This window comes from Mesocricetus auratus, unplaced genomic scaffold (genome assembly GCF_017639785.1).
Source record: "Mesocricetus auratus isolate SY011 unplaced genomic scaffold, BCM_Maur_2.0 Super-Scaffold_4256, whole genome shotgun sequence".
NCBI lineage: Eukaryota > Metazoa > Chordata > Mammalia > Rodentia > Cricetidae > Mesocricetus > Mesocricetus auratus.
Window position 1 is genome coordinate 53,365,339 of NW_024429182.1, and position 12,049 is coordinate 53,377,387.

The 12,049-nt window shown below is 43.9% G+C and overlaps 1 protein-coding gene across 1 annotated transcript in view; it reads left to right on the top strand.

Moving 5' to 3' along the window:
- CUNH11orf80 (chromosome unknown C11orf80 homolog) overlaps positions 1-12,049 on the top strand; it is a 63,529-nt gene that overhangs the window by 43,607 nt on the left and 7,873 nt on the right. The window contains 4 exon segments of the mRNA XM_005064053.4: positions 1,072-1,219; positions 2,324-2,470; positions 6,653-6,774; positions 8,678-8,788. Of these exon segments, the coding sequence (XP_005064110.1) occupies positions 1,072-1,219; positions 2,324-2,470; positions 6,653-6,774; positions 8,678-8,788 (528 nt within the window).

A 12,049-nucleotide genomic window follows, 5' to 3' on the forward strand; every position in this document is an offset into this window, starting at 1 on the left:
GCACTGCATGTGTGTCTCACACAGCTATACACGAAGACTAAACACCCATAAAAATAAAATGAAGATGAGATTTTTAAAAGTAAAACACCAGCTGGACAGTGGTGATGCATACCTCTAATCCCAGCACTCAGGAGGCAGAAGGCAGAGGAAGGCCATCTCTGAGTTCAAGAACAGCCTGGTCTATAGGGCAAATTCCAGGACAGCCAGGGCTATGCAGAAAAAAAAACACCCAATCATAAGGCAATCATATGCTTAAACTTCAAATACTCTGTTTTTTTTAAAATTCTTCACATTGTATGTGAAGCAACTCAAAGATTCTCTGACCATGAGCAATGAGTGTGGTGGACTTAGTCCCTGTGCTAATGCCTGCTGAGCTCTGTGAGAGATTTTGAGAGTCTAGTCTCCCTTTGTTCTGTGACCTTCCAAAACATTTCATCCCATAGTAGACAGTCAGCCCTCACCCAACAAGGAACATCCAAGTGTCAGGTGCTGATCATATTGAGAAAGCTTGTTTGCAGAACGAGCACAAGAAAGCAAAAGCCAGAGGGGAGTGATTATTTCCAGGCCTTTGTCTTGGTTGAAGAATAGGTTTGGATAAAATGAGAGGAAGTTTCTCTCAATACAAATTCACTCAATTACTTTCTAGAAAACACTCCTTTCTATGCAGTTCTATCCTTACATGCATGTACTACCTTGTATGGAAATTTACTAGGTTCTATGTGTCTTGCACACTAAGATATGGCAAAACTTAAGAGAACAGAATCCAGGTACTCATCTTCATACCTCCAGAACATAGCATTGTGTTTAGCTTGTGGTGCCACTCAAATTTATGATCAGATGGATAAATGAATCAATAAATTGTCATTCATTAACCCCCTGCAAAAGTCCGAGGATCCTGGTAGACCTCTGGCACATCATGCCTGTCTTTGCTGTGGAAAAAGCTAAACATGTAATTGTGTAGCATAGCATATGTGTTTATTCTTGTGCGTGTGAGCCAAGCCAGTATGTAAGCTTACTTTATACAAGAACATAGTCGTAAGAAAGTTTGACAGTTTTCTTTAGCAAGCATACATATTTCTATATGGACCTCTGGGTCTGCCTCTGATGTCAGATCAGGAGCAGCCAAGCACCACCATCTTCAGAGATGCCTCTTATCTCATTGACTTGAGGAAACACAGTTTGTTTATGGTGCCTACTTTGCATCTCAATTTGGACACAGGTATGTATCTATATTTTGTACCAAAATTTAGAAACCCAAAGAACTAAAGAAGTGAATATATAAGCAGATAGATGTCTGTGAAAATAGGCCCTAGTAATACTGAGGCTTGACAAGAGGATGGCAATGTGACCACACTTGAGACTTAGAAAGGCAGTGTGCTCCACACACAGCAGTGAAGCCTGCTTGGGCATGGAGTCTGGCACTTTTCTCTCACTTCCACTGGTGCCTCTCTTTCTCATGCTTTTCCCAGGCCCTTTCTCAAAAGGTTTATGCCTTACTTGGGAGCTTTAGAACAGTAGATGAGGGAACAACCACTCTTCTGTACATGGAAGAGAAATTATTCCTATTGAAATGAGTGTTTGTGCACAGAAAACTACTTAGGGGAAATTAAATGCAACACAAATGCCAACTTTAATGACATTAAACCTAGAAAGCTGGCCGTGGTACTCATGTAGGGTCTAACCATGTTAATTCTGGGTAGGTTGTACTAAATGTTGAAAGGGTAGGACCAGCAAGATGGCTCAGTGGTACCTGCTACCACACCCTGATGATCTATGTTTTTTCCCCCTGGGATACCCAAGGTAGAAGGAGAGATCTATCTTGCAAGTTATTCTTTGACTTCCACACATGCACCATAGCACATGGATGCCCAAATACATACACATAAGTCAATTAGCATACTTATCAGAAATTGAATAGTTAATAGCTGGATCAAGAAATACAACTGGGGAAAGGGCTGCAACCATGGTGAAGGTCCTGGAGGTTTTCAGTTCTGATTTTAACTATTTGAGCCCTATGAGAAAATAGCTAATAGAGAAAGGGATGTTCTAGGATTTTCACTAGCATGAAGATTTTGCTGCATCTTGGGATAAAGCAGCATCTTGAGGGTATCTAAGAAATTAGCCTCCACATATTTGCAGCATACAGAAGGACCTCTTCCATCAACTGTGCCTTAACTTTTGGTCAGTTAACTTTGAAAATGAACAATACAGGAGAATATCCCCTCATTTATCACTCCTTGTCAAACTGTGTCAGGATATGGTTCTGGGTCAGTTAGTGTCTAAGGGACATAGCTTACAAATTTGTCTTTTATCTTTTCTTTAGACTTGGTGCTTCCAGATGTGAGTTATCACGTGGAGTCCAGTGAGGGGAATCAGTCTCAGGATATGGACTCACAGGGACTGACTCTGCTACTTTTCCTATTTGTGGATTTCCACAGTGGATTCCCAGTCCAGCAAGTGGAAATCTGGGGTATGTGTAGGAAAATGCAGCAGCTGGGTTGGGTATACTAAGTAGGTAAAGAAGGGGCTATATGAATAATGCAAATATCTGCCTACACTGGATATTTGTGTAATATGTAAAGAATTATCACTGCCTTTCTAGAGTCAAGGGAAGAATCCGGTCTTTGTGCAAGCACAGTTACAATGGTTTGGTATGTGTCTGTTAGGTGCACAGTCTGTCGTCAGAAACCTCCTATGGGTAATGTGATGGTTTCAGTTTGTGAACCACAAAACACAAATATCTTAATCACCTAGGTTATTTGAAGATGTACAACTTCCTGGGCCAGAGTTAATTTATTATTTTTGCTATGTTATAAAAATCTAGAATTATTAAAACATACATTTTCCATAACTTGATTATCAAATGTAGTAAAATTTGGAAGCCTTTAAGTGTCTTTTAGTTGTTTGTTTTTGTTTTTCGAGACAGAGATTCTCTGTGAAACAGTTCTGGCTCTCCGGGAACTCTCTCTCTGTAGACCAGACTGGCCTCAAACTCACAGAGATCTGCCTGCCTCTGCCTCCTGATTGATGGGGTTAAAGGTGTGTGCCGCCACCACCCAGCACCTTTGAGTGTTTTAATTACATGCTTTAATCCAATGAACCCTGGGCAGAAGGTTTTAAGAATTGATATCACATTCCTAAACTGAGGAAAGTTACAAGCAATGGCACCTAGACATGCTTCAGGAAAGCTCTCTAAGACTCCTTTTGAGTGCTCCTTTCTCCATGAGCTATGGAGTGCTCCAATCTCATTATGTTCTTCATGTGGTGGTGGTCCCCACATGAACATACTGCTTATAACCCAGATCAGAAGTTCTGTCAGTGACTGGTGCCAATTATTTGTGGCTGTCAGAAGTGAGATTGATTCTTCCTGCTACCTGCCTGCCTCCCAAGCCTCTCCTCCTTTCCTGGTGTGTTCATATTCTAAAGAGGAAGCACTGTTTTCCCAGGCTCAGGCTGTCAACTCTGAGAAGCAATGTTCTTGGTGCCCTGCTTCATTGACTAAGGCCAAGAGAATGGGAAAGAAGAGGCTGGGGCTTGGGAAGTCTGAGCAAGGAGAGCTCTGTGAAGACTCTGGGCATGTGCACACAAAGGCAAACTGATGGCAAAGCAGTGGTGAGGGTCTGTGTTTCCTTTCCTCTGACTCCAGCTTCCTCAGTGATGTTTGAAAACCAAGTCACAGAGCTCATCTGAGCCTCCCTTCAGTCTTTAACATGAGTTGTTAAACTAGGAGATATCAAAGGCCCTTCAGAGGCTACATGCCCGCCTGAGACTTAAGAGCTGCAGTTCTGGCATTTTAAAATGTTTGCCAGAGGATAATTTGAGTTTGACACCATGTTCCAAGTACTATTGAACATTCCCAAAGAACTCAGATGCCTTGAAAACAGTGTTACTTATCATTTTTGTTGAGCCAGGATAATTTATACACCTCTGTTTAGCTTATCTCTACAGGCCTGCAACTTCTCAGTAGTTATACTCAGTGTTAGATTTAAAAATTCACTGCTGCTGGGCAGTGGTGATGCATACCTTTAATCCCAGCACTTAGGAGGCAGAGGCACATGGATCTCTGTGAGCTCGAGGCCAGCCTGGTCTACAGAGATAATTCCTGGACAGCCAACGCTACACAGAAACCCCTGTCTCAAAATAAGTACAACAACAAAAAACTTAAAAATTCACTGCTAAAAATAATAAAATAAATAAAAATTCAGGTGTGGTGGCACATGCTAAGGTTTCTCTCTGTAGCCCTTGATGTCCTGGAACTCACTCTGTAGACCAGGTTGGTCTCAAATGCAGAGATCCACCTACATCTGTCCCCGTCCCCCCTCCCCACCACAGTGTTGGGAGTATAGGTGTGCAACACCACCACTCAGTATATGACACATGTTTTTAACCCCTACATTTGGGAGATGGGCAGGTAGATCACTGTGAGTTTAAGCCACCCTGGTCTACACAGCCAGTTCCAGGCTACCCTGAGCTACATAGTGAGACCCTGTCTCAAAACAAAAACCACTGCCAGGACTGAAGAAATAGCTCTGTGGTCAAGAGCAAGTACTGTTCTTACAGAGGACCAGAGGTTGGGTCCCAGCACCTATGTAAAGTGGCTCAAGTTCCAGGAAGGAAATCTGATACCCTCTTCTGGCCTCTGTGGCATCTGGAGGCATGTGTGTATACATACATACATGTATATATACAGATAAACATGAAGTTTTGAATCTTAAAAAAAGAATAAAATTTAAAAACTGCTGCATAGCAGGTATCTTAAAATCCTGTGGCGCCCGGCATTGGGTACCCGCCTTTAATCCCAGCACTAGGGAGGCAGAGGCAGGCGGATCTCTGTGAGTTCGAGGCCAGCCTGGTCTACCAAGTGAATTCCAAGGCAGGCTCCAATACAGAGAAACCCTGTCTCGAAAAATGAAACAAAACAACATCAAAAATCCTGTGGCTTAGACCTCTGGGGGAGATACAGTGAGGGGCAGTGGGGTAAGTTTGACCTGTCTTTCCCCATCCTTCCTTACCTCCTTGAATGCCTTCTCCAGAGCTCTGTGCTTTAGGAAACAGATTGTGCAGAATTAGTCTGTGTTCATGTGTCTTTAAAAAAGAAATCAGTCGCTGGCCTCCTGCCCACCTTGTCATGGTAACTTCTATGATTAACTCCTTATTTTGCCACAGTGCCAAAAGCATCTGGTGGTAGGAGCAGTTTTAGGAATAACTTTGGGTTTTTTTTAAAATTAAATGTCTGCCTTCAAAAATTTCTCATTTCTTGGGTTCTTCTTGGGTCCAGAGTATATAAAATAGAATCCACATGCTCCATCACCATAGCAACAGCAGTATTCCCCTTTGAACATTGTGTGTGTGTGTTTCAGAATACTTCATTTTACATGACCCCAGTTTATCTAGACAACATCTGAGAGAACACACAAGCAAAGCTATTTTCTGCACTGAAATGAGAAAAGGGAAGTTACCTCATCACCATTAGCTGGTGATAAAAATAAAAAATGACCTTTAATCTATTTCTCTTACTTCTAGTTCCAGATTCCTTTTAAATCCATATACAACTTTCTCTCCCTGGAGGAACTGGTCCTTCTTTTACTTTTTAAAAAAGTGTGTATGTGTGTGATGGGCATGATGAGTGTTTCCCCTACGTGTATGTATATATACGACATGGGTGCTTAGCATCCTCAGGTCAAAGGTTCATAACAGGAGTTAGATCCTTTGGAACTGGAGTTACAGACAGTTGGGAGTCACAGGTGGGTGCTGGGTATTTTGAGCATGGTCCTCTATAAGAGTAAGTGCCCTTAACTACTGAGCCACCTCTCCAGCCCCATGTCGGTTTCTTTCTTTCTTTCTTTTCTTTTTTTTTTTTCCGAGACAGAGTTTCTCTGTATTGTTTTGGAGGCTGTCCTGGAACTCGATCTGTAGACCAGGGTGACCTCGAACTCACAGAGATTTACCTGCCTCTGCCTCCCGAGTGCTGGAATTAAAGGCGTGCGCCACCAATGCCCGGCCCCTATGTCAGTTTCTGAGTGATGTTAAGTGAGGTAACTATGGTTACTTTATCTGAGATCACCTCCATTTTGCTTATGTTTAATGATAAGATCGTGTATTCCTCGGGTAGCCTCAAGCTCTGTGTGGAACTATGCCCGGTTTATGTGACGCTGGGGATCAAAGCCAGGGCTTTTTACATGCTAGGCCAGCACTCTGCCAACTGAGCAACATCCCCAGCCCTCGCCTCATTTTAAACTGTCTTCCTTGGGTCATTGTTGTAAGTTTTAGCCTTTTCTTTACCACAGTACAGTGGAAAGAAATGACACTGCTGACAATGGAGGCTCACTTAACAAGGATGCTCAAGTAGGAATGGAAGAGGGTTAAACACTGCTAAGAGGCTTCCTTCTCCTTTGCAAGATACCACTACCATTGTTTGTAGCATGGGTCAAGCGTTTATTTCTTCAAAAACAATATAACTCACTTTACCTAAGCTTGCCTTTATTTGCAAATGGGAATTGGGAGGGGCTGTCTCTAAAATTAGTTATTCCTGGAGAGGTGGAAGTAGCTTCTTCAGGAAGCATTACCCCAGCCCGTCCTGACAGAGAGCATGTGGTCAGAAGTCCTGAGCTCTCATCCTCATTCATGAATACCAACTTTCTCTTCTTCTTAGGACTCCATACTTTGCTCACAGCTCATCTCAGTGCCATCCTCTCAGAGAGCCACAGCACAGTGCAAGACTCCATCCAGTCAGCCATGGACCAGGTCTTGGAACGGCATCACCAGGCCGCCCAGGTGATAAAGTACAACCTGGGAGTGTATAGTCTCCCTTGATGCATCTGCTAGTCTAACACCTTAGTGAGGTTCCAACCCTGACTCTGGACAGAGAGTTAAGCTTTCACTTAGGTGGGCCAGTTTATGATTGAGTAGTCACACACACACACACACACACACACACACACACACACACACACACGCTGCCACACCTGTACCTCTTTTTTTTCTTCCAAAACAGGGTTTCTCTGTGTAGCCCTGGATGTCCTGAAACTCACTCTGTAGACCAGGCTGGTCTCAAACTCAGAGATCTGCCTACCTCTGCCTCCCAAGTGCTAGGATTATAAATGTGCATCACTACCATCCAGCCATGCCTTTTTGTATCTGCATATCTTGATCCCACATAGTCCCTGGAGCTGATGCTTCAGTAAACCTTACCCTGGTCCCATATTTTCCAAATTCTTTCATAATGTCACACTTGCTTCTGCCCAGACTGAATTCTTCCAATCTGTACACTTTTGGTAATATATTTCCTGCTTCCTATGCCCACCCCTTAGGAAAAACAGCCAACTAAAGAGCAAAGCTTAAAACTAAAAACAACAAAGCCAAAGTTGATCTGGGTCTGGTAGCTTCTGTATGCAATCATAGCACTTGGAAGATTGCAGCAGGAATACTGAAAGAAAGTTCAAGGCCAGCATGAGTTATAGAATGAGTCCTAGGCCAGCCTAGTCTATAGTGTGGGCCAGTAAGGGGCCAGTGAGATGACTCAGCAGTCAAAGCACTGGCCACACAACCCTGATCAACTGCATTTAACCCCAGGGACTCATATAAAGGTGGAATGAGAGAACCAACTTGGTGAAGTTGTTCTTTGACTCCATATATGCACTGTGACCTGTGAAAATCCATACATATCATGCACTCAAACAAAACTAAATTTAAAACAAAATATTTATATTTTGTTTGCTTTTTAAAAAGATTTATTTTTAGAGCTGGAGAAATGGCTCAGCAGTTAAGAGCACTGGCTGCTCTTCCAGAAGACCCGGTTAATTCCCAGCATCCATAAGGCCGCTCACAACTGTAATTCCAGTTCCAGGGGGATCTTTTGCCCTCTTCTGGCCTCTGCTGGCAGGCACACACATGGTAAACCAATATTCATGCAGAAATACTCATATACACATATACACAAAATAAAAATAAATAAAAACTGGGTGTGGTGGCAGGTGGATCTCTGAAATCGAGGCCAGTCTGGTCTACACAGTGAGTTTCTAGCCTGCCAGTGCTATCAGAGAGACCCTGTTATATACATAGCGACAAACCTGCAAATAAAATATCTTATTATGTGCTTGAGGGTGTGGAGGCCATTGGAGTTGGGTGGCTGTGAACTGCCTGACACGGATGCTGGAAACCAAATCTCTCCAATAGCAGTACTTGCTCATACCTGGGCCATCTCTCAGTGCTAAATATCTGTTTTATTGTTTTGTTTGTTTGTGAAACCAGAACTCATACAGCCTAGGCTAGCTTCAAACTCTTTGTGGGAAATGACCTTGACTTTCTTTCTGATCCTCCTGCCTCTACCTCCAGGGTGCTGGGATTACAAGTATGTGCTACCACACCCGATTTATTCTGTGCTGGTCCAGGGTCTCATGCATGCTAGGCAAGCATTCTATCAAGTGAGTCAAATCCCTCCATCCCTACCCAGTGTTTTACTGTCTTTTCTTAGTATGTCATATCATTATGCCATCTCTATGGAAGAAGATAATGTTTTGAATTGTAAAGTCCTTGTCACAACAGAAAACAACATTACTATCTTATTAAGTATTGGTGGTGGGACTTTGGATGCTCTGCCTTGACTGGAATCTTCGCCCCTTTGGCATTCTCAGAGCCAGTGCTTTGGGACTAATACGGTTTCTTCCTTTTGCTCCAGGCTCATCAGAGACTGCAGGGCTCCCTCTCTGTGGCTGTGAATTCCATCATGAGTGTTCTGACTGGAAGCACCTGCAGCAGCTTCAGGAACGAGTGCCTCCAGGCTCTTGAGGTTAGCAGATGCAGGTGGGGTCAGCAGACCAAGTGGAGTGACACTGCAGCTGGCCTACACCTGTGCAGTGCTGAGAGAAACGCCTCTAGTGTTGCCCTACTTAGTACCAGCTTCCAGTGTTCTCAGGTATTTGTTGGGGCTGGAGAGATGGCTTAACACATGCCTCTAATCCCAGCACTCTGCAGGCAGAGGCAGGGGGATCTATCTGAGGCCAGCCTGGTCCAGGACAGTTAGGCTACCTGCCTTGAAAGACCAAACAAAAACAAAAACAAAAACAAAAACAAACAAAAAAAAAGCTGTTCTTCTAGAAGACCTGGGTTCAATGCCCAGCGCCTACATGGCAGCTCATCACCATCTGTAACTCCAGTTCCAGGACATCTGATACCCTCTTCTGGCCTCTAGGCACTAGGCATACATGTGGTGTACACAGGTATATGCAGGCAAAATCCCATGGTGGTGCACACCTTTGGTGCCAGCACTTGGGAGGCAGAGGCAGACAGATATGAGTTCAAGTGGTCTACAGAATGAATTCCAGGACAACCAGGGTTACACAGAGAAACCCTGTCTCCAAAAATAATTAGCTAAAAATTTGTTGAAGGATAGCAGTATATGTATCATTTTTATAAATGAGAAAGTTGTTTAGGAGTTGCACTTTCTTTAGATCACACAGCTAGCTCAGAGAGAGCTAGAATTGATCATTGGTTCCCAGCTCCTTGTTGAAGAATGCTTCACTACCTCATGGTGACAGTCACTAGAAATAACCGAGCAGACATAGTGCCATGTAAATGTGACAGAATGGAGTGATTGATGTAATTGGCATCAGGGTCTGGGGGTCAGTTGACTTTGACTCCTTTACTCGCTATGTGGAATAAGGCCTATATTGAACTTCTCTGAAACTTGTTTAAAAATTGGGGGCAAATATGAGCCCCTCATAGGTTGGGAGCTAAATGTATGCAACAGTCTGAATGTTTGTACCATCCTAAACTTCACTTATTGAAATTCTACCCCTTACTGTGGTGGTCATAGGCTACCACACCCAGCTCAAGATATTTTTAAGTTTTTGGAGCTGTCAAGATATCTCAGGTAAAAGCACTTGCTGCCAAACTTGATCATATCTAAGTTTGATCCCTGGAGCCCATATAATTGAAGAAAATAACTCTTGGAAGTTGTCCTTTGACCTGCACAATGCACTCTCTGGTTGTACATGTACACATGTGCATTGTACATGCTTGTGTTCATGCACACACAAAACAAATATTTTTCTTTTTGAAACAGAGTCCTTTTTTTCGTTTTGTCATATTGATATGAACCTAGATATGATTTTTTAAATTTTCTTTTTTAAAACAATCTTTTTATTTTACATACCAATCCCAGTGTCCCCTCCTTCTCCTCCTCCTGCTCCCTCCTCCTACTCCCCCTATCTTTCCCCACCTCACCCTCTATCCACTCCCTCAGAGAGGGTGAGGCCTCCCATGGGGAGTTAACAAAGTCTGTCACCTCACATCGAGGCAGGACCAAGGCCCTTCCTTCTGTATCTAGGCTGAGCAAGGTTTCCCTCCATAGGGAGTGGGTTCCAAAAAAACAGTTCATGCACTAGGGAGAAATTCTGGTGCCACTCCCAGTGGCCCCATAAACTGTCCAAGCCACACAACTGTCACCCACATTCAGAGGGCCTAGTTTGGTCCTATGTAGGTGCCCCAGCTATCAGTTCAGAGTCAGTGAACTCCCACTAGCTTGGGTCAGCTGAAACAGCATCTTTCTATGTAAAAAGTCCTGGGTGTCCTGGAACTCACTATGTAGACCAGGATGGACCTGAATTCATAGATATCCTTCTGCCTCTCTCTCCCAAGTACTGGGATCAAAGGTGTGTGCCCTAAAGGAAACTTTTAATAGTTTGGGTTGTGCTTTTCAGTTGGCTGTTATATTCTCTGAGAGGTGGTCATATAAATGGGATTGTAACAGGGCCCCAGACCTTAGTAGGCCCCAAAGCCTTAGCACAACTGACTCCATGGCAGAACTACTATTCAGGCTGTAAAACTCAGCATGTAGACAGCACCACCTGCCAAAACTAAAGCAAAGACCTAATCTATCGAAGTCCATAGTTCTGGGAAAGTCTCTCAGTGAGCTAGCCTTGCTTTTTGGCTTCTGTAGTTCTGCTTCTGGCTAACTGTTCCTGTTAACTAAAGTGTGTACCCAGGACATGGTTGCTGTGCCCACCCTGAGAAAGACTCGGGGCTACACTAGGATCCCAAACACCCAGTATAGTCACCAGCCAGCTAATACAGACTTTCTATTGGCTTAAACCCATGTCTGAGCAGTTTTCTGGTGAATACTCCACAACAGGATTAGTTTGTTTGTATTTTTTCATTTAAATTAAATACAATCTAATTATTTTACATACCAATCCCAGTTCCCTCTCCCTCCTGTCCTCCCATGCCCCCCACCAACGCCCATCCCACCCCCATGTTTGTTTTTTTGAAACAGAGTTTCTGTATAGCTCTGGTTGTCCTGGAACTCAGTCCATAGACCAGATTGGCCTTGAACTCAGAGATTCACCTAACACTGCCTCTGCTGGGATTAAAAGTATGAGCCACCACTACCTGGCCAGGGCAATTAAGTAGCCTCATGAGCTGGTGAGAAGGCAGTGGGTAGAGGCACTTGCTACTATGCGTGACAACTGTTTGATCATTGGGAGGGAGAAAACAACCCCACAAGTTGTACTCTGTTCCCCACATGTGTGTCATGGCACTCCATCCCGTAAATTAAAAAAAAATCAAGTGGTTCCAGAGAAACCCTTGACCCTTCTGCAGTGTGAGGACACAGGAACCCTGGAGAGGGCACAGACCTTGGTTTCTAACATTGCTGTGCTAACATACTTTGACAGAAGTTACCTGAGGGAAAGGGGTCACCTCAGCACAGTTCATCACGGAAGTCAGGGCAGCAGAAGCTTGGGCAGTTGCTCTTGCTGCATCAGTGTTCAGAAGGGCAGTGTGCTGGGTAATGTTTTCTCGGCTGAGAATGACGAGCTCAGTAGGCAAAGCCTGTGGGACATTTTCCTGATTAACGATTGATGTGGTAGGAGGGCACTATCCTGGGCAGGTGGTTCTGGGGCATATAAAGAAGGTGGACTGAGCAAGCCACGGAAGGTCAGTAAGCAGTGTTCCTCCATGGCTTCTTCCTTGAATTTCTACCCGGGCTTCCCTCCATGGGACTGTGACCTGAGAGCTGTAAGAAGTAGACAGTTTCCTCCCCAAGGTGCTT